Consider the following 27,491-nt stretch of genomic DNA (forward strand, 5'->3'; position numbering starts at 1 on the left):
CATTTTTTATTAGCTAAGCTAAATGCTTCTACCTGATGTTTCCAGTGAAATATTTGTCCTTGTAAATATGGACAGTATCGTCATGTGAGCCTGCAACTTTGTTTTTTCCCTTATTCATTGTTACTGGTTTTAAATTATAAGCCCGTTACTGCAACGCCTGTCTCTTCTTATCTGGACAGCAGCTAACACTTCTGGAGTACTGTTGAAACATTAATGAATATTACTAATTCAGCAACTTCATTACAAGCTGCAACAGAGCCACATGGCACTGCAACATTCGTTATCATGGAGAAACTTGCACAGTACTAAGACATTAGCAAGATGCTTTCCAACAGGTCTCAACCAGTTGAGAAGTGTTTGACCTAAATGCTTGAAAATCTGTTGACTGTGAAAGGAGAGCACACAATTCTTCGAAAAGGAGGAAAGAAGTGTTTTTAAAAATGTAAGATGTTCCAGAAGCAATGCTTTAACTCTCTTTCGATCAGTAGTGTTAGGTGAATGAACCTGTTTTTGATAGAGAGTCTTACTCATCATATGTACAGTATGTGATTGCTACTTTCTGTAAGAAAAGATTGTATCATGTGGTAAATTGCACAGCAATTAAAACTATGCAAATCATCTCATAAACAAAAACTAGCACACGGTGGAAAAAAAAGTCACTTGGTAATTGTTAGAAATAGGCTTTTCTCAGCACATCTCTTACGGAAAAAGAAAGGCATTCCAGTTTAAACAGTAGGTTAGCTTTACTTTACTCTCTTCCAGAGCACATGAACTTTCTTTTTCAAGCACTATTACGAATTACACATATTTTCCAGGACATCCTTTTAAACTGCACTGTCACTTCATGCTCAGAAAAGAGAATAGCTGTAGAGAAATGTGTTGTCCTAGAAGTAGCCATGGATGGCACTGTAACTTCCAGGCAGCTTTCTGACTCACAGGTCTTCTCTTGTTCTCTAAGAGTGTAGAGTGGAAGGTCTTTTTTCCAGTATCACATTAAACCTTTCTTCTGGGTCTTTGTCTGCAAAAGAGTTATGGAGTGAAGGCTCGTTGACCACTGTGTCCACATCTGCCTGCGTCATGCAGGTATTCAGGTAGTCAGTTGCCCATAAAGGGATGTAAATGTTCTTATTCCTGTGCCCGGTTACAAAAAATTGTTTCATGTTTCAATCTCAACCTTAAAGAATAGGCACAATAAGTTACAACAAAAGGCCATCTAGTCTGTCTCTCACTTCTGACTGTGACCATTAAAGGATGCTTAAGGAAAAAGTAAAAGAAATAGAATGTATGTCTGAATGGTCCTTCACCTGAAAACACATCCTGAGTTTAGTGACTTACAATCTGGAAGTTGCATCTAGATCATCATGTTTAAAAGCTGGTCATGTCCTCTGTGAATGAGTCTAAACTCTTTGTGAGCCCTTTAATGTCTTTAGCTTCCACAAGAATATAAAAATTCCAACAATCTTTCTGAAACAAAGCATTTCTTCTTAGAAATTTCTTCTTCTTAGCCCTTCTTAGTGCTTCATTTCTTAATGCTAAAATAGCAAGATGAGGAAAGGCCAGACCGCGCCTCTCAAGCTGAAAGCTGTGCTGAAGGTAAGCTTTCACTGAAGAGCAAGTAACCCTGTATTTTCTAGTAAGTGCCTTGAGGTAAGAACACTTACACGGACATTTTCTGCAGAGTAACTGATCCTGCAACAAAATTCCAACCAGACAGTGGCGTGCTCACACAGTCTCAACACTACTCAGGAGAACTGCTTTTACACACTGATTTTGACCCAGCTAGAATCTGTTTCATCCACAGTAGCCCTTCTTATTTCTTTATAGTCTGTCACGTCTTTACCATGAAATAGCATGTCACTCTATTTCTCTTTCCTGGTCAACAGGTTCTTTTCAATGCTGGTAGCCTAGTCACAACTGCTATTTTAACATGCTTCCCTCTAGAGGGAAGCTTCCTTCTTTTCCTTTGCATACATACATTTCAGACATTACTTACTGTCTTTTTTTTCTTTTTTTTTAAGCAGGATGTTCATAGCTGTGTCACCAACTCACCTGATATTCTCTTTAATGTTATCTTTTGTGTCTACTTTTAAAAGTCCTCCATTCAGAAAGAATCCCCTATCCATGAATAAACTGGTCAAGCAGCCTAAAACTTTCCTTCTAAGATTAGGCCTTGAGCCATCTGCCAGTCATTTTTCATCTTATCTTGCATAAATGTTTCTTCTCTTGGGAATGGAAGAATTCCATTAAAGATCCACATAAACCACTGTCTTTCCCAACTGGCAGAGACATCTGATCCTTTTCTTGAATTTTGCAATGACGTTTTTCACCAGGAAGTAGGATTAGTGGATTCCTCCCTTCTCCGATAAAGAATTTTTTAAATTCAGGACAACATATATTCTTGCTCCTGCCACACTGCATATATTTCTTTCTTTCAGATCAGCTCTGATAACTTTTTCATTGACTCTTTTTAATGAAGAATCCCCAGTCACTTTTATCTGCTTTTTGTGTTATAAATGTGCATTTTCTGTTTTCTTTCATCTGTTATTTCTTTATCCATTTTTTTCCTTTTCTGATCTCTGTCATGATTTTGTATGTATGGGTTGTCCTCATAATGCAGTCCCTTCTTACTTTCATGTCCCTTCCTCTCTTCTTATGGAGCTAACTGCTATTCTGTCGCCCCCATAGTCTCTTTTTGCCTGTTTCTTCTCTTTATTTCTCCACAGTGCGCTTTCAAGCAGCTCTCTCTTCTGCCTTATCTTCATGGCATGAATGGTCACTTTCCTTATCTAGATTTCTTTATTTCAGATCCTTATTTTCTTCAACTACAATTCTCAAGTTGTCCATGTTGTCTTTTATTCTTTCCTCTGTCATGTCCTTAAATCCCTTTTAAAAACTTGATTCTACGTACCCATGGCAACAGTCACTTCAGATTTTGTGACCAAAGCAAGCACCGGATTAATTTTGTGTTGCTTTTCCTGTTTACCAAATCACACAGAAATGAGGAAGCTGATTTTCCTGTCAGATGACTCATAACTCTCCACTAGAGCTGATGCTGGAGCGTTTTCTTAGAACTGAGTGAACAGCTCCTAAGGAACAATTCATTTAGTGAATGTAACTTTTTTCTTTTTGCCAGTTATTGTCAAACAGAATCTGTCAGACTTTTACAAATTCTTTCACAAATAGGAATGATATACCCAATATTTCCTATGAATAGATTTCAGCCTTTGAGTTGCCCATATATCCATACATCTGGGAGTATCCTTAATCTGATATTGCAGCAGTGTGACAGGCTATCAAGTGATGTGATATCAAGTCCATTCCCTGGGTCTTCATTATAAAAGACTTATCCTTTTTGCCCCGAGATGGGCATAATTTCTGTTTTGACCTATATTAATTATAGTTCTGAAATGTAATTTATGGATTTACTTTGTATACTCATGAGTTCATAAAAGTTAAATGGAACCTAAACTTAGCTGGAGTTAAATTCCATTTGGAATTCCCCAAATGATGATTTTTCTTTTTCATTATTCATCAACTGCATTATTAGCAGGTCTCCTGTCCCCTCCACCATAATTCTTCTTCCAGATTCATTAATTTTGATTTTAAAATTGAAATTTATACTTCTCAAAGCAGTTTCCTAAAGAGTACTTCTCTATAAGCTGCTAGCTTGGAACACCAGGTTAGGCTGAAGATGGCAGAGCTAGCTCCATCTTTTGGCTACCTGCTGCCCAGCTTTGTGCCTTTCTGTGCAAGATTTATAGTGGTGTGAAAGTCCTGGCCAAGGCAACAGTGCCAGGCATTAGAGTGCATGCTTGTGTTACTCTTGGCAGAGAAGGAAGGTTATACCAGAGAAGGATTTCTATGGACTCTGGATTAGGATTGGGGTTTCTACCTGGGAGTAAAATGGAAGGATATGCCATCACACTAAGAGGGTTAGGAGTCCACTGGAAAGTAAATATCAAACAGTTGGTTAGGGTATATTGAGCTTTGGGATATTCTTCCAGAACCTTTAGAAGAGGAAGCCAGCAAAGGGCAACACTTATCTGGGATAGTGAGGAAGGAAATAGGACAAACCAACTTTGATGGCTGCCATCTGTTACTCCCACAGATACTGCTGCCTTGTGCATGCGTGGGATGATTGAAAACATGTGAAACAATGCTGTAGGTTCAGTTTGAGGGGATGGCTTTGCAAACCCTTGGCAAAGGTTACAAGCACCCCTCAGTCAGTAAGAACAGCTTGCTCCAGTCAGGGTTTGTAGAAGTGCAACTGTGAGAGCTGGTAGTAAGAGCTATTGAGAAGTCAATATCTAGTCACAACCTTTGATTGAATGCTAAATAGATTCAGAACATCAACTAGCATGTTAGAGAAACCACATGGATGTTACATATATAACATGCATTTTATTAACTATAAAATTAGGAGTGAATGCACAAATTGCTCTGATGTATGGAAGCGTGCTTAATATTAAATGTGTATACAAGGTTGATTGATCTTGTGAGATAAGATTCTGGTATGGTTTCTCACGTTAGTAATACTAGAAAGAAGCTGCTTATCTGATTATCTAGATAGCAGAGAAGACCAGTGCTTTTAGCAGAAGACTCTCCTACAAACAAGATACATCTTGACCATCTGTTGCCAGATGGAAGTATTCTGCTTCTGAATCACAGGATGAGATGACATATTTAGAAAATGAATCTTTCATGGGGAGATCCACAGCACAAAACTGTTTGTGATGATCCTCACATATGCATACTGAGGTTATATTTTCTGTTTACTTTGGCCTTAAGTTAAAGTGTGGCTATATACTCAAGTGTACATATTTTCGTTTAGTAGATAGCAAATCCTGCAGTTCACACCATCCTTTGAGAGGTATCCCAGCTGCTTGAGTAAGAAGTACTTAATTTTATCACTGGAAAATGCAAACATAGCATGGAGGTCCTATTTCATTTTTATTTGTGAAATCTGTGGATTTATTTGAGAAGTCTGTAGGATTTAGCATGTGCTTAGGAGGCTAGTGGGGGTGGTGTTTTGGTGTCAAACAAGACACAGAGTCAGTCAACTCATACACCTTCATATATGGGTCTGTGCTTAAATTTTCCATGTGAAGAAAAATCACCTTTTTTGTTTCTTTTGTTCTTTGAGATATTTACTGTGCTATTTTTAGTGAAAAGAGATTAAGAAGAAGAAAGCTATATATCAGGTAACTGGGATCTTTACAATTATGCACTCAAATTTCAAGTCAGTTGACTCCAACATTTCTCTATTTTAATGAAGTATGAAGATGATTATCATGTTTATGTTCTTTGAAGTTTAATTGTGGCTTTTTACACATTATTTTGCATAAATTAGGTATTATGCAGAAGCTAGGAATCGTAAGTGAATTTTGTCTCTTCAGAAATAATGCCAAGTTTTTGTGTTACATGAGGTGAAATGAACAGAGTTGATTTGGCCAGGAGGAAGTAGAACAAATAAGCAGAATCTAAAGAAATCGTGTATAGAGGTTTCTACACACCGACCCCATCAAAATTGTCTTAATGAGTAACATTTTGAAAGTCAGATTGTTGCAGCTGCACAGAGGCTCTCACGCTGGTGACATGGTGCACCTCTTTTGTCTTTGATTTGCAAAAAGAAGAATCATACCACTCTCACCTGTAGTTGCATCACATCTTTTTGGCAATACAGAATTTGCTTAGATAGTCACATTAGGAAAGTACTTAATAAATTTTAAGATACAGTTTAAAGAATAATCAAAGGCTGGGAGGAAAATGAGTGCTGTGTGAGCAGCCAGCTTCCCATAAATCACCCTCAAGATTTCTGCAGATCAGCAGTTCAATACAACTTGAAATGCAGCCATTATTAAAAACAAATTTTGATATACTTGTGATGAGAATGACTTCTGCTTCTTGTTTGTATACGCTTCTGGTGAACATTAGAACAATTGAGTTTTTTTGGCAAAAGTATTTAGAAATAGCAAATTTCAGTCTGACATGTGAAGTAACTTTTAATTAATTCAAGCTGGAATTGCGTGAGGCTTGTCAAACCTTGTAACCAAAACAATAATGAATGATTTTTACATCTATTCAAAACTAATCAGGATAACTCAAAATTTGGACATTTGTTCATAATGAGAATAAAAAAATCAGGATGAAAATGTCAATACTGAATGTATTTGGGGAAACCACAGTTTGACTTCACTTATTCTGTTATTATATTGTTCTAATAATACTGTTACTGAGACCCCATTGATATACAGAAAGCACATTCATCAGCTGGAGAAGTTTTACCAGCAGCTGTTTCACATTTGATTCCCAATGAGGTTATACGACAGACAGGTAAACGTCCAGCGCTTGAAGTGGGCTGACTGTGTGTCCATCGTTCATAATGACTGTGATTGGCCAGTCATGTAGATGGAATAAGCAATGTGTAAATGCCCCTGCAGATCCTATGTGGCAAACTGGAAGGTGAATAGAAAAAGTGTGGTTGGCCATAAAGGACGCAAAGGACCCTAAAGATATACTTGACTGAGCACTGAATGAGGCAGAGAGTGGTGTGACAAAGGGCGCTTATACGTAGGTTTGTACAATCATGCATGCGTCAAGCCAGTTTGACTCACCCGCTTCCTTCACAGCACTACCAGCCTCGACTGTGGGGGACTCTCAGCAGCAGTAATTGTAGTTTCATCAATCTACAGCTAAAAAAAAAAGTTTAAATTCACAGAATTATATTTTGTTTGTGAATTATTTGTTCAGAACTTCCCTTTAGGAAGATTTGTTTATGTTGGCTTTGAAACAGACCCAATGTTGCTATGCTGTTGCATGACCTGTCTCATTCATTCTTCAGTGGGCGTTGGTAATACACAGAGAGCTGCAGCCAGTTTGCCTTGCATGGTAAATCTATGTCTGACCATAGACCAAGCTGCAGACTAAGACACAGTATGCTTAAAAAGTTCCACGTGTTTGAATATTTTTATTCTAAAACAGAGAGAAAGACAATGACAAAAAGCTGTTCCAAGACATACATGAGGAATTATTCTAGGCAGTTACGTTATAATAGCTATTTTTGTGAGTGTCACTCCGCAGAGATTCCCACAATCAGCTGCCTGACTGAGGTGTCTCTGTATGGACCTTCTAAGTGGCAAGTGCTGCCTGTTATTACTGTAGAGGGTCATTGTCACATCCATGTCTGATGGGATTTCATTGCAGTACCAGGACTTTGTTCCTTCACTCCTTTTTTTTTTTTTTTTTTTAAGTACAAAGCTATAGAATTAAGATTCTATGAAATTCTTTTACTGGTTAATCCCTTATTAATTTGCCTCCTTGCAAAGCAAGTACATTCTCCCCTCGTCTTCTAAGCATAAAAAAATGGTCTTGTTATTTCTGATAATGCAGTTTTTTGGGAAAGACCTAATCCTGTCACTACAAATGTAATCCAGTGAATCCCCTTCTGGCTGATAACACTTTTTACTACTTGAACTCCTGTGGGAGATTTTGTTTTGGTTTTTGACAGGCTTCCAGGTTGTCCTAATGTTAATCTTTAGATAATGAATAATCTAAGAAAGAAAGGGCTGTAGTTTCTCTGGTTCCTCACGTTCATCTTTCATGGTAGTAAGATTGTCTCTCAATACTGTTTCAGCTCTTTGTTTTACATTTTTTTAAAACTCATTTTATTTAAATTCAAGACAGGAGAGCACCATTTAGCTCTCAACATCATTACAAATGTACACCTATCAGAAGCCAGCAAATAACGAGGAGACAAGAGACATTTGTGCAACATGGGGAAACCACTGGGAAAGATGGTGTGATGGTTTAAGTTGCAGTGTCACCAACCTGCTGATAACATTCTCCTCTACATTTCGTTTATTCTTGACCTAGATGCTGCTGTCCCTAGGAGATCACTGAGGGCCTGGCAGATGCTGCAGGGACCTTCTAGGCTATGGATTAATCCAGATGAGATGTGAGGTGGAAAAATGTTTGGAGGAAGTGGAAAAGTGAGCAACTGCCCTGGGCTTCAGAGGGAAAGAGCATCCAAAGTGAATTACTAAAATTCACCAGTTAGGGGCACCCTGAATTTGCAGGTTGCAAAAGCTGTCAAGAATGTCTTTTTCTGCTCTCATCAAGGAGTTTTGCAGTGGTTCTCCTCTCATGTGGCTCTAAACAGCTGATGGCAACCTGCTCTTGCACTGTTTAGATTTCATTGGCTTTGCACTTTGTTTTGGGATATACTTGAAAATATTGACTTTGATCCATATGGTCTGTGTCCAGGTTATCTCAGAAATTAATTTCTTCCTTGAGCATCTGGACTATCAGTACGAGTTATGTTACTTCAGTTACTTTTTCCTTTTTCATATATAAGAGACTGATGGAAGAACATCCCTACTGGTGAACATTTGGCTCTCATGTGTTTCTTTTCTTACTCTGGCAGAGCCTGAGCCTGAAAGGACAATCATTCATATTTTTTCATTTTACAGTATTTTCATAGGAGAAAACTGATTTGGAAAAATGTCACATATTTGTCTGAGTGCAAACTCTCCAGCATTTTACTATTGAAAAAGGTATAGACATTACTATATAAAGTTCTCCTTTTCTGTCACTTATATCTGAAGATCAGTTGTTTGGTATTCTGCAGTTTGATATTCAGTTTGCATTAGAAACAAGGTTAATCTCTATTCTGTTAGTTACTTAGTGTGCTCAGTATGCTTTTCATAGATAGAGCTAGAGTTAGCTTCCTATTGCTTTCTCTGTCCTTTATCCTCACACCCCAGTATCAGCATTAACATCAGCTTCAGGGAAAAGAGGCATTTTAATTCCTGTACCACCAAAGCTTAAAATGTAATAGAAACCCTTTTGGAGGAAGAGGATGAATAGTCTGAAAATCTGGAAAACCTGAGTTCTTCTACTGAGTTCTTCTACAGATTGTTCTGAATGAACATTTCAGTATTTGCATCATAAATGACTCTCTAAACAGGAAGTCCTTAAAATGTAGTTCAGGTTATTACAAGATTTTTCTCTGATGCAACTGTAGATCATATAAGACTTCTTTTTGATATAAGAACAAAGACTTGCCCTATCTGTGAAAGCCTGAGTAGAGTTTTAGAAAGCAGCTGTATGTGTGTGTATATGTTTGTATGGAACAGAGAGGTAGGACCACAGGTAAAAAGGTAAAAATCTTCACTAACTATTTTTCCATGAGTAGAGTATCAGCTACTGTTCACCCCAATGAGCTCCAACAGTGACAGGAGCTGTGGAACTTAAGTTATGAAATTCAAGTTCGTCGTATAATTATAACTGTATAGCTGGATATCATGGTTGTGCCTTTTTGCACATGTAGTTAAGTCCACTGGGTGGTCCAGGAAGTCCTAGTCTGGTCATTTGCAGAGATGAGGTAATAGACAATTTGAAACAATGGACTAACTGGAGACAAGGGGGTTGACTGAACTCTTGGCCACCTTCACAATTAATTATTTGACGAACTAGTGCAGGAGCTGTCTGACTGGGAATTTTGGACTGTTCTGAAGATTTCTCCCAGAAGCACCTGCTGTGCCTAGACCAATTTGTATGTCTCAATGTGTTGATTAACATCCCAGGTGGCAAATCTGGCTCTTCCAGAGACTCACCAAGCAGTTCGTCCTGGAAAATTGATCAAACTGTGCATAGATAAGATCCTCTTAAGTCGTCATTAGGAACTGTCACTGCAGATGCAGAAGTGGTCACATAGGGCAGTCTTTTGTACATAGCTAAAAGAGTTAGAAGGTGTTTTGTAGGTAGTTTAAGATGATCAACCGTGATGGATCATGCATGTGCTGAAGTGGTCAGGTAGGACCATGGTCTAGCTGGGTTATAAGTACTCAACAGAACAGCAGTTTGGAAGTCTCACCCAATCCAGCTGAAGACACCTTTGTAAAGAACCATGCAAAGGTGACTTTTGTCACCATCCAAACAGTGACCAACTGTCCTGTTTGAGATTTGATACCCCACACAAGCATTAGCCTATGCCAAGATCCCAATAAATTAGATCTTTTTTTAACACTTTATCCATGAGAGTCTGTACAACTCAGCAGAGCAAGGAAATTGGGTAAGCTTGTTCCCTTTTTTGCGTCTGTGCTATCATTTGTCTGTGAAGAACAATGAGAAAGATTAGAGTTACCAGTTTATCAACTCCTGTAGCAGAATATCTAAATTGATATTTGCCTGTAAATTGATAGTTGCCTGTGGAAATAAGAAAAAAGTCAGTGCTCTTCAGGTTTAATCAGCATTATCATAGTCGCAGAAACTGAAAATGTGCTCCAAGAAATGACTTCTTATGGTCAGAAGACTTGCCACATCTTTCATGTCCTCCTTGTTTCTCTACATACATCCATAACTTTGTGTTAGATCAAAATTCAGCCTCACACTTTCAGCCCAGAATTCATGATCTTCCTTTTTGCCTTCATTGTAAGTGACTGACTCCAGTCTGGAGCAAGCCAGCAGGCTCTAGTCAAGCCATCGAATCTCTTCACTTGAGCTCTGCCATTATAGGCAGTGGGGACACAATGGGATAGGTGATTTGGCTTTAAGCATTCAGTCTTCTCTGCCAAAGACAGTAAGGACATAGCTGGAGACGTATGTGCTAGACATGTGCATGTTAGACATGAGCATCAGATCCTCTCGTTTCCTATGCAGTGTCCTTGGCTGTGCTACCCTCTAAGCATTGCTCGGTGTGCCCCAAAGTTCTGTACTTGAAAATTTTCCCTTAGACTATGACAGTAAAAGGAGACCACAAAACTTTCTCTTAAAAAAAATTGCTGAATATTACCGTGATAAAAAAGACAAAGCATTAACAGTAGTGTTTGATTCAGTAACATCAGTAACCACTAATCCCTATTGCTCTTCTATAAAGACCTAAGCTACCTCCATTTTAGGTTGTTATTCCAAAATAGCCCATAGGTAACTACTTTTCTTTCCTGCTTGCTCTCTGTCTTTCCTGCCCCTACACTCATGTCTCTCTGCATGTCAAAATGTGGTGAGGTTTCCTACTCATAAACATTTAAAAAGTGTGTACAAATTGCCTTTTATCAAAAGAAATAGGAGACAACAGATTTACACTGCCAAGTACTATTTATGAAACTGAAAAATAGATAAAGTAACACAAATCAAACACGGCACTGAACACCGTGAAGCATTTTCATTTCAGTTTTTCAGTTATTGTCTCCAGATGTAATAAAAAGCTTGCGTTCTTATTTTAAACACTTTTGCAGCAAGAGCTCTGGTCATTTAGGAAGAGCAGCTTGCCTCCTTTCAGATGAGACATTCTCGGTGTGTGGAATACTCCCTACTTTTGAATTATTATTCAGAATGGTACTACCAGTTATTTTTCTGATAGCTGATCATGGTATCTGATAGAACTGGCTTCTAACTAAATACCAGTTAGAAGGTCAGGAATGTAGATACAACCTTTGTGAAACAAAACAACTAGTGAGGGGGCAGAAGGGAAGAGGTAGACAACTACAATCCTTCTCTGGTAAATTTAAACTGACAGTGGATGTTGAATAGCACTTTTTATTTTTATCACACTGGCCAGGTTGCAGAGGAATAGGAAAACACATGCTGCAGATTTCATTTGACCCCATACTAAAGCAAACTTGAAGCCTAAATATATCTAAGATGAATTCTAAGGGAAATGTAAGTGGATATAGACGTTCCTATAATGTGATCTGACAGCTATGGTGCATGGCTTCCCAGCTGCTCAAAGTTCAGCTCAGGAGTTTGAGAAGAGTCTTCATGTTCTGTTTGTTGATAGCTTCTGTCCCAGTGCAACTTGTTTCAGTTTGATTGCTGTCCACCTATTCACTGGGACTATTTCTGCCTGAAACTGTGGTATAAAGTGAGACAAAGTTTGTTGGAATGATGTTCACCTATGCTATAAAGGGCCAATAAAAGGCTTTATTTAGCTTTTGCAGTATGTTTATTTATAGACACATGCACAAACACAGACATACAGAGACATATACATATGTACAAAGTGAGAAAGCGCTTGCTTTGGACTTGGAAGCAAAAATGCAGGGTGACCAAGAATTGCTGAAGTACTCCCACAACAGAACTCCTGCAATAGCAAATCATATGGAAACTGGTGCGGCTTGGATTGCCACCAGCAGGATGAGGTTAGAAGGGGTTCCAGCAACCTGTGCTTGTATAGTACTGCCTTTTCTTCCCACTGGTGGAAGATTTTTCTTGTTCCTTTGCATAAAATCAAGGTAGGTTTCAGGCCTGCAGCTCTAAGCACTCGTGCTTTATGTTCATAGAGCACATAGAGCACGTTTTCCCTCTTTACGAAGAGGTGTTTGTCAGTATCTTAAAAAAAAGTGTCTTCACTCTTTTTCTTCATTAATAAGTCATCATCTCCATTGCCTCTGTAAAGACCTCCCAGATTTTGCACTTAAAAAGGGTTTCTGTGATGAAGATTTGTTTTCTTCATAACACAGTGACCTTGTTTTTTTGTTTTCTTGATAAATTTACCTTCTGGCAAGGTGCTACATTTTCACCACACCAGGGAGTATAAATGCTACAGATAATTCCAGCGGGCTGTGTTTGTATTTTAGTAGATTTTATTAGTTCAGAGTATATCTTTACCTCTCCTGAATTATTGATAAGTATTTTGTATTTGGCGTAGGTGAACCTCACCCATAAATGGAAAGATGAAGTAGAATATGTCTTTGGATTTCTAACTGAATTCCAAATTATAGGGAAACCTATGGTGGAATAGAAATCTTGTAATGATGGTGGCTTAGATCTGTTTGGCACTTGTATAACAAGGTTTGTAAGATAGATAGTACTGGGCTCTCAAATCACCTTCAAATTGGCTTTCATTGAAAAAGGGACATGCCATGCCCCATGCCATGAAAGACAGGCATACAAATGGCAACCGTGGAGAATACAGGTGGTAACATAGTGAACAGATTAGGGGGACTCTCTTTCGACTGAGAATACCTCAGTTCTCAACTGTGGCTGTGCCAGAAGTGTTGTGATATTAAGTAAGGCACTTGAAATGATATTCAAGCTGTGAGCCTAAGTATTTCCTCTTCTGTTTTTGAGTAACGGTGGACATGTCTAAGCTCTAGGCTTCTTTTTTACATTAGAAATTGTTTAGAGTTGCCCACAGCTCATTGCTGATGTCACTTCCAAAGAGGAGGCATTCCTATGAACCCAAAGGACTGGAAGCAATAGGCATGTCTATTAATCACCTACAAGATTGGTTTCCACGTAAAGTGCAGGGCATTGACTGCTTTTTGTTAAAACATTCTGTTGTTTTGGCTGTGGTCTTGCTTCTATACCCTTTGTATAATAGCTTAAAGTAAGAAAAATCATCCTGGAAACATGAATGCAATTCTCTCCTGCTGAGGAGAGATGCTGAAGCTTCTTGCAAGCTGAATGGAGTGTGCTGTGCACCTGCAAATGGGATTAGAAACAGTGAGCATGTTGGTGAGAACTACTTAAATTGAGGATGTTGAGCCTACAGCTGCCAACAGTGAGATTCAGCTGTGTCTTGTAACCAGCCTTCGTTCAGAGCTGCAGGGGGATGTTTCCACTCAAACTGCCTTGTCCAGAGCTCCTCATGGAAGTGTGTGCCTGCAGTCTTTCTCTCAAAAACAGAGAGAGCACAAATATGAACATGACTCACTAGTATAGTAGTGAGGCAGATTGGTGGTGACATATAGCAGGGGTGGACTTGTGTGGAGACTGATCCTGTAGGCTACCGTTAGACATACTCCCAGAACAGTAGCTGGAGATGTGCAGACTGGCTAATGCATACTATGGGGTACTGCCAGAATAACTTTCACAGGCTGCCTAGTAACTAGTTACATGAAAAGACTTTATATTACTGAAACAGAATGGTTCTTTACATACAGCTTTTTATAGGGATGTCTGTAGCATTTCAGCTGTGCCCTCACAGATAGCTTCTTGATGCCTCATTCAGGCTCACTCATCTTCCTCCAAGCTAATAGCAGCAACCTCTGGAGAGGCAATTTGAGATATAGTATGCGTTCATCCTATAGTATGAGTTCATAAGGGATGTCCTAGGCTCCAGCCAGTGTCTCCATGTTATGAAAAAGGAAGTTCTGGAACACACCTCAGGCTCTGCAGTTCATCCCCATTTTGGTGCATGGAGAGCTTCAGGCATTGGCACACACCCAGCTGCAGTACTTAGGAGGCACTAGCAACAACATATCTCTCCTTTGATGCTATGCTGGAGGAAAGGAATCTTAGGCCTTTCTCATTCTTAAGGTAAGTTCTGAAGAGCAGCCATATATTGGTCCTTAATGCTCAGAGCTTGTTTTCTTCTCAATGTACTGTCAGCACTCAATAAATAATAAATAATAGTTATGTTGGTGTCTTTTTAATGAGCTGAGCCTATAGTCCCAATGTGCAGTAGCTGTGCATGTATTTATCTCCATATGCAATATTCATGGTTATATTATGTAACTATGTAACAGTGTCAGAGGAGTCAAAGGGACTTTTGACTGAGTGAGAATTTGAATCCAGAGGAATATGAACAGCAGAGGTTGGCCCTGGGTGTGTAAAAGTAAATTGATCAATCATAGAGCCATCATTTTCTATTTGCTTGATAAATATGCTCAACCTTTAACAGTCAGAGACAGGTTTCAAGAACATATGCCACACTCCTTGCCCTATGAAGCATTTTTCTGTTTCACTGCTTTGGATAAGCACAAACTGAATGCATATAACCACTGCTGTGTTTGATAGTTCCAAAGACTGTGCAAAAAAAGCCCAGAGTGGCAAGGTCCCAATCAAAAAGCTAATAGCTCCCAGGGAGACCCAGCTGGTGCATGCACAAGTCTCACTGAACGTCTAGGCACCACATTTCTATTATCTCACTCAGAAGGGGAGGGATTCCCCCAGCCTTCTTTGTGAGGGGAGGAGGGCCATCCAGGATGCTCTTTGCATTGCTGGCAGGCAGGCTGCACACACACATAGCAGAATTTGTTTTTCTGATGTTGCTTGGAAGCATCTGCCTTCTCTTTAGTATGCTGTCTCCTGGACCTTTCAGCCCCTAGCCCTGTGTGCACATGCACAGGCAGAGCACAGGAGGGAGTGAGTCCAAAGGGAATGAAGAAGGGATTTGGGATGGCGTGGAAGAGAGAGTGAAGAAGAGGCAAGATGCTGGGAGTGCTACATGAGAGAAGCAGAATGAGGAGAAGGGAAGATATGAGAAAAGAAGAAACTGGAGGAGGAGAACAGAAAGACTGGGATGAGAGAGAGTAAAAAGGAGTGAGTGATAAGATAGGAAGAACAGTACAGGACACAGTTGAGAAAAACAGAAGAGGGCTAAAGGACTCTTTTTAGTAGGCTTTAGGAAGAGACTAGAGAGAGAGCTGGGAATACCTGGGAATGAGAACTGGCACAGTATCCCTTAAAGACAAAGCTGTTGTAGCCCCCTCCAAAGCTATTACTACTACCAAGCAGTTGTTTACGGCCATACTCATACGGCTCAAATACTAGTAGTGAGCAAGTAAATAAATATTGTTATTTATATATATATGTTATTTATATATATGTTATACAACCAAAGCATGGTTGTATACACATATAAAACAGTGAAAAAGTTGATGTGAAATGTAAGGCTCAGTGCATGAAGAGGCTTCATTCTAAGGCTTGAATATCACCTCAGTAGGTGGGAAGAGTGTTTTTGCATAACAGTGAATTAAAATTAGCTAGCAGGATAGGTGAACATAAAAACATTCATTAACTATCTTTATTTACTGTCTGGGAGTAAGAATTGAAGCAGGCCATGACTTAGCAACACTAATTTTTCCAATCATCACATTGGTGATGGATTGGTTTCTTCTGGTCTCTTTCTGTGGCAGAAATTAGTAGTGTAGGGTTTTCTTCCAGGGGATTACTGCTTTTTTGTATTTTAAGAACAGATCTTAATTTTCTTACAAGGTGCCTTTCAGTTTTGTGGCTGTGGTGTTGAGAATAAATATTCTGTGGGTCCTTCAGAATAAGATATTACTGTATCGTGATTACAGGAGATGACTTCATGGCTTGGTAGTTCTTTCTAGTTTTGTGTACCCGTGCTTCTGCAGAAGATACTAACATCTGGTCAATTCAGGTTTTATTTCTGCAAAACTTTTGTGCCTTCTGCTAATGCCTCTTCAGCAAAGCCCTTAAGTATAAACTTTAAGTACACACTTAAGTTTCTTTGAAGTCAATGGAATTAGAGTAGCTCTGCTGAAGAGAGATAAAGGATTTGTTTTGAATCCAAACAGGTCAAAATATGCAGGGGTGTTATTAAAACAATTTTAAGTTCAAATCTTTGTATAGATACTGTTATTTAGAAAAATAATGGCTGGAATCAATTTAGCAAAATAGTCAGATATAAATTAATTTGTAGCTCTTTTATTCTGGAATGAAGGAGCGCACATACTCTTCCTAGTCCTATTCCCAGTTGTAATTCTCACCTTCCTTATTTTGGTACAAATCTGTGTTTTAATCAAGGCTTTTATAGTCTGCTGTGGGCACTTTATTCTCAAAAATGCCAGCTCCTTACAGATGCACCTAATGTACTTTGTTTCCTTCACAGGTGAACATGATTTCAAGCAGCAGGCATCGATCTCAGACAAGCTACTTGACGTTGTTATGTTTCATATTAGTTGAGGTAAGAAAACACTGTAGATGCATTGCTAAGTTATTTCGGTATTTTTTAAGAAAATGCTGTCAACAGCAACATATTTATATCTACCAACATATTTCTATTTATCCCAATATAGAATGTTATCTGCTATGTGGCAATCACTTTTTGTGGCTGTGAATAAAATTTCAGTCCTTGTAACTGTAATTTTTTGTTTCAGTTTTTGCTTGAGATAGAGTGAAGAGCTTTCATTCTGAGTGGATTTAATGTTCTGAAGTGCCAGAATCCAAGAGTGAAATACTTCTGAGCTGGACCCATATAGATATTGATGGTTAAATCTTGCTAATAACACTTCATAAGTCTAAAATTCTTTTCATTCATTGGTCTTAAAGCACTTTACAGTTGAAGGTATCATCCTTTTCATTTTAAAGATATGGAACAGGGGAGCAGAAAGTTTCTTTAATTGTTCAAGGTAAATCAGTGTTAGGAACAGGAAACATTTTGAAATAGTAGATATTGAGAAACTTTAGCTCTAAGTAGATTGTTTTGCTTTTGATTTACTTCTGAGACTAGTCTCACTGTAATTACTGAGGACTATAAAGAGTTCCTTTTCTTTACTCTGATCTTCTTGTAGATCGCCTTCATAACAGAAATGATACCAGTTCACTCTGCCCTGCAGTGGAGCTGTAGCTGCTGTACAGCGTAGATCTATTCAGCTCTATTTGAGCTGGCTTTAGAGTGGGTGGCTTCAGCCCCACCATGAACTCAGCAGAACTAGCCGCCTGAGAGGAGTTTGGAGTGCCTGGCAGCCTGGCTGTAACCCCACTGTTAAGTTGAACTAACTATGTTAAAGCTAGCTTAGCCAGGCTTGGATCCAGAAGTGTTATGGATGAGGATGCAGCACAACCGTAACTGTGTGTGTGGCTGGGAGTATGCTTATTGTGCCTGGGTGTGTGAGGGAGGCAATTACAGCCCCTTAGTCCCTCTGATAATTTTGTGCTAGCTTTTAGATTTAAGCGCACTGCCTTGCAGTCACAACAAGGTCTGTGATGTGGAAATGTCCTATTTCCTGCTACTGTAACAGCTGCAGGCTCACTTCTGGGGTATGGACCAAACTGTATTATAACAAATACATTACTAATATATATTATTTTTATATATATATAAACATGTTATTATATAACAGTACATTTCTTGTGAAACATTGGATTCTGTGGAATACAGTTCAAAGTAGAACTTCTTCAGATAAACACTACTTAAGCTGTGGGAGAATGAGGGATTTGCATTCAGTTTCCTGCTCAGCGACAGACTTCCTGTGCTGTGTTGCATACACCTAGGGAAAGAATTAGGTATTGTAATGCCTGGATTTTAGCTAACCTGTTTGGCTGCATCTAAATTGGGTCCTGGCGGTCTCAGTAGTGCTTAGTATTGGACCTGAGAAGTAAAAGTTGAGGAACATTAAGATTCTTCTGTGGATCTATCTCCTTACCTCACAGTGGCATTGGGAAGTGAGTGCTCAGGTTGCTGTGGGACACTCAGCTCTTTCTGTGATATATCTAGAGACATCTGAAAAATGGAGAGAGGATATCATAAATTGAGGGAGGACATAGCGACGTACCAAGAGAAAGTTAGCCAGGGTGTAAACATTAGGACTTTAGTGACCCTTCCTGAATAAATTTTCTTCCTCCATGGAGACTTTCTTCTTTGTCTTTTAAATTGCTGTGCTTTTATCAGCACATTTTAGAAGCTGCTTCCAAGTGGATAGAAAATTGCTTCATTATCTGGTATTATTTCTGTCACATCGTTTCAACTAGTTTTGTAACTTGGCAAATTATGTTCACTCTTTTCAAGTAATGTTTATGATCGGCTGTGACACAAATCACTGCAGATCCACTGGCTTTTCTTGCTTGTGTTATGTCATCCTGTGACAGCATCAAGATGCACGATCTCCATGATGTCAACTCTAATGGCATTTGGGGATCCAAAAATCTGATGATGTCTTCATACTACTATATAGGTGTATGTCATGGAATTCGCTAGGGAGAGAGTACGTGAGGTGGTGGTGGTGATGACTGTCAGTTGGTGGTGACTGTCTTGTGGATACTTGATATCTCAGCAAGATTTATATAACTGTATATTATATAATTATATAACTATAATTTATATTATTTATATAATCTGCCAGAGAGCCAGTTTATCTGCAAAGGCCCAATAGTAACTAACTAGCTGTGTGCAGCTTCACCTGCCTGTATTTCAAGAGTTTGTTTTGCATGGAACACAGTTAGGAAAAATCCCCTTTCCTGGAAAGCTGTCAGCCTTTATTTACTTGGGTATTAGAGCATCTGAGCAGACATAAATGTGATACAGGGTATGAGAAAGGACTGTACACAAGTCCTAGCTTGCTTCTCAGAGAAGTTTGTCAGAGATCCTGTTGCAGTTCATACCAGTGATGTCCTGGGAGCACTTCCTCTTGAGTTCAGCAGCAGCTGGGATGTTAAAGCTCAGCTGGAGCCAAGCAGGCACTCCCTGCTGGGAGGTGTGCTGGTACAGCAGAGCATATGTCGGTACATCTGAAGCTATATAAAGGTCTGTACCTCAGCCCTTGAAGAAGTGAGGGTACTGGCTGGAAGCTATGGCAGGGAATAGCTACGTACATGTCAGGTTCTATTTCACTCTTTTCAGAAAAATATGACTTTTTCATGAATGGCTATTCAGGTTAGGAGCAAAAGAAAAGGCGATCAGAGTGATTTACATTAGGGGAATGCTAAGAGTAGTTGCTGTCTTCCAACAAGGCAGAACATGGGTGGGGTTTTTTGTTTTTTGTTTGTTTTTTTTTTTTTTGCACAACCTTGCTTTGCAATGGTGTTGCATCAGGAGATAATTTGGTTACTAAATGTGATTCTGGCTGACACTTGTCAATACCTTGATTATGCATTCTGCAGAGTTCTTTATGCAATTTATTTTCCGTTGAATTGTGAGTTTTTTCATAGCTGAGCATCAAGATGACTCAGACGATTTACAGCTGATTCAACAGCAGGAGGTCAGTCTTAGCTTCTCCTTTACGCTTTGGGTTCTCGGAAATTATTTTCTGCCTAAGAAGAGCATTATTTATAAACTCTCTCTTGTATAATTTTTACAGCCTATAATTTTCTTCTCCCCTTTTTCCTGCTTTCAGTACCTAAGTAGCTTGTTGATGGTCCTAAAAACTGGCCAGTAAGGAATTTAACATAGAATGCAGAAACCAGTTGCAAGTGAATGAATCAGCTGCAGTTCTATGAAATTATGATATGATATGATATCCAATATGATATTGGAATGCTAACAAGGAAGTAAGCAAAGTATTTCACACCCTAAGAAATCTCCCATCAAAAAACAGCCTTCAAAATCACCACTTGTCAAACAATTTATATTTTTCTTTGTAACTTCCAAAATACATTTTTCTTTAAATCTAGAAATTGAATATATTAGAGGGTCAGTTTGCTTTTTTTGCAAATGGACCCTTAAACTATTCCATTGAAGTAAACACTAAATATGTATATTGGAGTCTGCTCTTAGGTAAATGGAGTTATAGCATGCTTTACCAGATATATGCTTTTACCAACTATATTTGTGAGTATTCATTTATTTGTATATTTATTGCCATTCTAAGACTTGTAATACCCTTTAGGTATTAAGATGACTGATAACTTTTTTCTTCAATGCAAAATAAACAACACATGAAAGGGAAGTGCAGTATTAAAATGGTGTACAGATTTGTTTCTAATAATACTGTTATGTAATGTGGATCTCTTCTCCATGACTTAGCTTTATGTTCTGCATAGCCACTTGAAATTAGGTATTACAGCTTGCAAAGTAGAGATGTGTGAGAGATGTACGTTGTGGAAGGAATTACAGAAAGTGCAAAGATAATGATAGTAGTTCTACCCATTAATAATAATAATGCAAAATATTCAGCAGTTTTTTTGATGATGTTGTAAGGAAATGCAAGCTGTTTTAAAGCACTGCAGGGCTTTAAATAGCATACATTAATGCAGAATATTAGGATAGAATCAAGTATGCACAGTATTTGATGCAAGCGAGATTATGCAGAGACTTCATGGGAAGAATAAAATTGTAGGTGAAAACCCCACTTAGAAAGTATCCCCCCTGGCTTTTAGTGACTTTGGTTGTCCTTGGCTTGCTCTCTGGGCGGAAAGCTGTTCCCTCAATTACAGGTAGCTCTTTTACTCATTTTTGGTTTAGGGAAAATATATTTTTGATCCTTTTGTGGATTTCTTGGAGCCTCTGAATTGGGGTGATTGTTTTTTCAAGTCTGTCATTCCATTAACTACTCCTAGCATATGAGTTCAGATATAGACATAATGCCAACAGGTGACACAAAGCAGCAGCTTGGGGGCATGAGTTTCGAAGGACAAAGTGAATTTCTCAGACAGTCTTTCTCATTAAATTTTTCCAGAATGTTATAGCGATCCATTACAGAACAGGTGTCATGACTGACTATCCCCTAATCACCCAAAAAAAGAAAAAAAAATTGGTCCTTTTAAAATTTTGCTGAGTTTGATATATGGATAATTTGACAAAGAGCGCCCAGAAAATTACATCCCTGGAGTCTGTGTGTTGCTCTTCCATTCCACTAGATCCTCCTTTTCCTTTGTGAAAATGGAAAAACTTGTCTGCTCTGAACCAGAGTCTTGTATATGTTAGTGCCAAATATTGGTTAGCCTATCTTGTTTGATGCATTGTTCATTTAATCTACTTTTGAACAGAAAAACCTTAATTGAAAAACATTCGTTCGCAATCTTTCTATAATTAATTTGTTTATTTTAGTAGCATTTTGCAGTGAAAAATGTATGTGCAGCATACATATTTGGTCCATCATTGTTGAACAGGAATAGTCCACTGTTAAAAACAGTCCGCAGGGAGGCTCTTGCTATCTGTGTGGTATTTTAATTTCAAGAACAGCAACACATTTTATTTGACAGTGCCCTGAAAAATTAAACTTCCAAGCACATCTAACAGGATGAGAAACATTCAGGGAGAGGAGGATTTCAGCACTAACCATTCACTGAGAGCAGTGCAACTGTGGGAAAAAGAACTGATGCCGATGAAAAACACTAATTGTGCTAATGAAACTTTTTAATGTCTTCTACTGACAAGGCAAGCATTGGAAGGCTGCTCCTTCTTTGAAATGGATAAAGCGTAGTAATTCAATAACTGTTCTTTATTTTGAAATGTAATCTTCCCACGCAATTTCTCAGCTTGGCTTTCATAAACCAGTAACACCATAGTAAGCAATTTCACTGCTACAGAAAATTGTTTAAGTTGTTAGGGACTTGCATAACAGAGAACCAGATGCAAATAAATGTCCTGCATGGAAGAGCTGTGTGAGTCACCCCAGGCAGTGTAGAAATGAGCCAGCTGCCCTTTGTTCGTCTTCACCTGCTGGTAAAGAAAGCAACTGGACTGGCCAATAGCATGGAGCAGGTACTGTGTCTCCTCCTCTTCCTCCTGTTAATGCCTTTTTTACTTATAAGAAATAGATCAAAGCACAAGAAAACAGTAAATGGAGATGCCAAGGAGAGGAAACTAAAACCCATGAATGAATTCTTCTATAATTGCATTGAAATCTCTCTCTCTTTTTTTTTGCTCTTCTCTCAATGACTTTTCCAGCTCTGACCATGAGAAATGCAGGGAGCAGAAACTTCCCTGCATCCAGTGAATGCGTTGTGGTTTACCTTGTCTGCTGCTTATCCTAGAAACAGGGAGAGCAATAGGAGTCTTGTAGCTGTTGCATATGAACAAGGTCTTGAACTTTCCTTTGTGTGATATATTTAGTATATTTAGGGATATGTTTAGACAATGGAAGTGAATTCTAAGAGCTTGTGTGTAATAACTATCCCAATTGATTTATAAGCTTTATTACTCTGTGTTTCTTTAAAACACCCACACTGGTGATATTTCTCATGAAAAATGAAAGGACAAGATTATCTAGAAGTATCTATTCATTACATCAGTCTGGTAAGATACAGCTACTGGTGCTGAATTAAATTGCTATGTATCAACAGTAATGAACATTTCTCCATCTGAGATATTTTCTATCTTTAGAGGAAGAGTATATGACAAAAGCTCCTCTGTGTGTCTGTTTTCATTACTTTTGCTTCTGGAGCTGCTAGTTGCAAAGCTATTGCAAGACAGTTAAGATATTAAGTAGGAAGTGCGTGAATACAACCTGGGTGGATGATATGCATTTGTTAGGAATATCATCTACAGTGTATTATGTATGACTTAGCTTATTATTGACTTTGGCTGTGTAACTAATGCCAAGGTCAGCTGGGACAAAACTGAGATTGTCCCCATTTCTGTTGGTTTTTTGGGTTTTTTTTTTTCTTTTCTTTTTGCTAACTGAAATTTCCTAATGTTCCTTATGGAATTAAATGCTGGACATTAGTATGCCTGATAAGCTAAATAATTTGCTTAAATCCAATTTGGATACTGTCCTAGTTACTATAGAGGCAGTATGCAGCATGTTGGATATTGGCATCGCTTTATGAAGAAAAGGTTAATGCCATAAAATTATGTGTCCTAAGATGATTGTATCTTTTTAGCAACTGCCCACTCCATTTCCCAAAGGTTAAGTTTTGTGCAGGCTTAGTGAGAATCTGATTTTGTAGCCCTTATGTTCTGTACTCAGATCTCCTACTGATTTTAATTTCTCTAAAATAACAGAATTCTTATTGGGGAGGGTGGGAGGTGAAAGACCAAATGCTAATAAATTTTAATGTCTCTCTGTATCTGAGGCAGTTGTAGTTCATATTTACCACTCTCCTATACAGCATTCAGTTCAAAGAGAAGGAATCGTAGATACTTCTAAGAACAACAATAGTTTCTGGCAAGGTGGGGCGTGCAAAAGCTGCATGACGCTTTAATAGCGTCACAGCAGAGTCACTAGCTGGCTATAAGAGAAAAGAGATCTTAGTTCTGGCAGATAGCAGTTAATCCTCTGCAGACAGGAATTCCTGGATTGTATTCCTGGATTCTGTCCAAACAATAGGGCCTCCTTTGCCCTCTGCCATCTGCTAGGCCTCGAATCTCTCTTACCTGGAAAGCCAGACTGACTGTGTGTACTCAAGCTCTTGCTTCTTCCATTCCTCCTGCTGTCATGCCAGTGTGCTATTACTTGCATGAGCTCTTCAGCTGCTGCCTTTTAATCCTTTTGCTCTGGGAGGAGCCTACAGAATTCCCCACTTACTGCATTTTCCCATGAGAAACCTGTGATTTAAACTTCTCATGTTTTTGCCTACTTTCTAAACCTACTTTTGGGCAAATCTCTCTCCTCACTTCTCCTCCTCTAATGTTTTTTCCTGAAAGTTCTCTTGCCACTTCTCTGTTTAGTACAGTGTATCTGGAGTTAAGCTGATTAGCTAGATGAAGAAGGCATCTAGTCAGGAATTCCAAAAGCAGAGACCAAAGCGGAGTTGTATATTAACCAAACATGCATATATTTTATTACATAATAATTTGACGGTGTGCCCTATTGTATCAGTGATACTCATATTCTACTCTAATAAATTCCTTACTCTTTAGCCTAACAATTTATTAAACACAGAGTATTTTGAAATGAGAAGCAATCTCAAGTAAGTTAATTTAGTTAAGAGCTTGAAAGCTTTGGATATTAGTAATTCTTGATACCAATTGATAGCAAGTTAGCCCAATGTATCTTCAAAAGCTTGTTGATTTATCATTCTGTTATTACCCTGGCTCTTTAACTTTCCACCTGCTTCTTGCAGTACAGGCTTTGCTTCTCAGAACAGCAAAGTCTGTCTTTCAGAAGTGACTTTTCTACTCTTGAGAAGTTATTTTCTTCCATGCTGCCCTTCTGAGCTTCCTGCTAAAGCTCAACAGTGTGCTTTTTGCCTGAAAGGTGGTTATGGTGAGAAATGATGATCAGGTCAAAGGGATAGCCTCTTGGACTTTTCTTTAAGACCAAGCCTGTAATAGCCTTTATGTAGCAGCTCACTGGAACATATGTATGTGTGTGTATGTATACATATACATATATATATATATGGGGGAGGGGCTTGTGTTTCTATGGGCATATAGAAACATATAGGACTGTCCCTTTATAAAGAGGAAAACTAGGCAATGTCTTTATTGCTACCTGTGTAGGTAAGCAGATGGCTAGTTTCACTTTGTACCAATTCACCGATTTTGAGGAAAAATGGCTTTCTGATATAAGTTACAATAATTAAGTGAATTATAATAATTGTGATGAGTCACTATTAGAATGGATTATGGTTATTAAGGATAAAGGCTATGGATCACAGTAAATCAGAACCAATTCACAGAATGGTAGAAATAGTTAGGTTTGAAGGGACTCCTGGAGGTGATGTAATCCACCCACCTGCTCAGAGCAGGGCTGATTCTGATTTTAGATCAGGTTGCTCAGAGCCTTGTCTGGTCAAGTTTTGAGTATCTCCAAGGACAGAGATACTGCAATAGGAGGAAAGTGTCTGGATAATGATGGACGGAAATGGATGCTTCCTGGAAAAAAATGTTCTGTAGGAATCCAGTAATTCAGAGAAATGCAATTATTAACTTCAGTGTGAGTAGCCTAATGCCTCAAACAAAGGTTGTCTTTTTAGTCCTTTTCTGGGCTTAGCATTATCAACTCAAACAATATTTTAGAGGTGGCATTCTAAGGGGAGCATCTCATATTGCAGCGGCTTCTGTCCTGCAGTGGGAACGACGGTCTGAGTTTCTGAGGCAAACTAGTGTCAGAGATTCCTGTGAGGTGTGCCTTCACTGGCCTGGTGATAGTGTCATGCACAGCATTAGTGCAGAGTTGTAGAAATGCTTTGTGTCTTTGTAGCTGACTGCTTTTTGCCGTAAGACTGCCATTAGACTTCAGCTTTTCCTCTTCCCTGAGTCTTATGTTTTAGCTGAATGCTCATGAACAAGCTACAAAAGAAAGGGCATTTTCCAAAGTGTGTGTGTGACAACATGGATGTAATGAAGTAGTCTTGAGGTTGAACGAAAACATACCATATCCATGTTTCTTCAGGCTCTGTGGATGGTGCATCCTGAGGGCTAAACCAGGGTACAGAACAGCTGTCTTCTGGCTAATGAGTATCATGAATTAGTTGTCAAGGATCTTTAATAATTAAAATTTTCAAAGTAATATAAAGAAAATCATTAGCTCTATTTCTAGCTTTATTAAACAATTACATGGTAGTAATGAATGCTGTCTGCAATTCTGTTCTACCATTCTAGACTAGTAAATGTGGGGTTGGGGGAGATGTTTGGGTTTTTTCGGGGGGTCTCCATTGAAACACTAGCTAAAGATATCCTGAACTTGCTCTTTCTATGCTTATCCTATCTTAATTTTATGAAGTAAATGGATAATATCCAACCTGGGAATGGGATTTCAGGTGTAATGTTAATGAGAAATGTCTGGTATAATTTGTAAGAACATAACGAGTTCTACCACACAACTGTGTTTGAACTTACCCAGCAGAAGCTGTTATAAAGAATGTATTGGACTCCTGCCAGAATGAGCTGCATACATTTAATGATAACCAGAGCTGGAAGTATGCTGTGATTATAGTGCATAATTTATGATATTAGCCTATTTGTCTTTTCCTTTTGAGAGAAAGTTAATAAGTGGGTTAATTTAATCTTACACACAGACTTGTATTTGAAAGCGTCTTTGGAGTCTTGTGTAACTTATTTGTTCATGATAAAATTGTTACAGGCCAAGCTCTGTTAGAGAGAGAGATAACTACACAAGTTTTTAACTTGCAATTTCCCCTAAATGCTCAGTGTCAGAAGGCAGATCTCACAGTTCCTCACAGACTCCCATGCCAACATGGCAGTCTAACTTCTTTTAGACGGTTCTTGATGGTTTTACTTTTCTCCTCCTCAGTATCTCAGGATATATCATTCCCCAGTCATGGAATTAGCAAAAGATGAGGATGGCAAAGCTAAGAATAAGAATTGCATTTCAGTTTAGATATAGAATTTTAAAAGTCCAAAGGGTTGATTTAGAGGATGGCTTCCATACAAGTTTTACTGCAAATGAACAAGGTCTCTTTTAGTCAAAACAAGTTTATCTTCATCTCTCTGGTAACTGCATGGGTTGCTCACAGATCTTTGAGCAATGTGCTTACAGTGTGTATAAAACCAGTGAGGACTGCTAGTTATTGAGTTCCTATAGGTGGATAAGCAGTCGGTGAGAGCATAAATATCCACAGGCTGGATGGGCTGAGCATTTCTTTGCTTCCTACCCGTGCGTGTTTTCAGATTGACGAGGTTTCATATTGTCAACATATAACTTTGATGAGCAGGCAAATGCATTTAATTTGAGGGCATCCCAGTAATGGCTATACAGAATATTTAAATGGTAAGTTGTATTAATTAGTCTCACTATTTACAGTGAAAAATCTACAGAGGAGAAGGCAAATTACAACACAGAAGGACTGCCAGATTCAAATGAGTGAAATTAATTCAGTAATATGTAAAGGCAGTTTTTTGAATTGGTCTGTAAAACCTTCAGGCATTATACAAATGTCTGAACTAATTTTGGATTATGTATAAAATCTAGCTGTACTGCATAGGGCAGGTCAGGATGATTTTTCCACTTGAGTACTGCACCATGAGTAAGCTAATGCTTGTATCAGCTACTGATTCAATAATCTGCTGCATCAATATTCCAAGGTATTACTGACTACCTCTCAGAGTTTTCTTTTTTTAAATTCATCAAAAGAAATGAAAAGAAAGATGATATTCTGGGTGCATTAGAACAGGAATTTTGTTCCTAATTCCTGAGGTTACTCATACAATTTTTATCAAATCAATTATGCCAAAG

At 38.5% G+C, this 27,491-nt stretch overlaps 1 protein-coding gene across 2 annotated transcripts in view; it reads left to right on the forward strand.

Moving 5' to 3' along the window:
• The window catches only part of PLPPR5 (phospholipid phosphatase related 5), a 166,553-nt gene that overhangs the window by 36,252 nt on the left and 102,810 nt on the right, over window positions 1-27,491 (forward strand). For both annotated transcript variants that reach the window (XM_064515864.1, XM_064515866.1), the window contains exon 2: window positions 16,580-16,654. In XM_064515864.1, coding sequence (XP_064371934.1) covers window positions 16,586-16,654 — 69 coding nt within the window. In that variant the 5' untranslated portion in view covers window positions 16,580-16,585. The remainder of the gene's footprint in view (window positions 1-16,579; window positions 16,655-27,491) is intronic.

This window comes from Dromaius novaehollandiae, chromosome 8 (genome assembly GCF_036370855.1).
Source record: "Dromaius novaehollandiae isolate bDroNov1 chromosome 8, bDroNov1.hap1, whole genome shotgun sequence".
Classification (NCBI taxonomy): Eukaryota; Metazoa; Chordata; class Aves; order Casuariiformes; family Dromaiidae; genus Dromaius; species Dromaius novaehollandiae.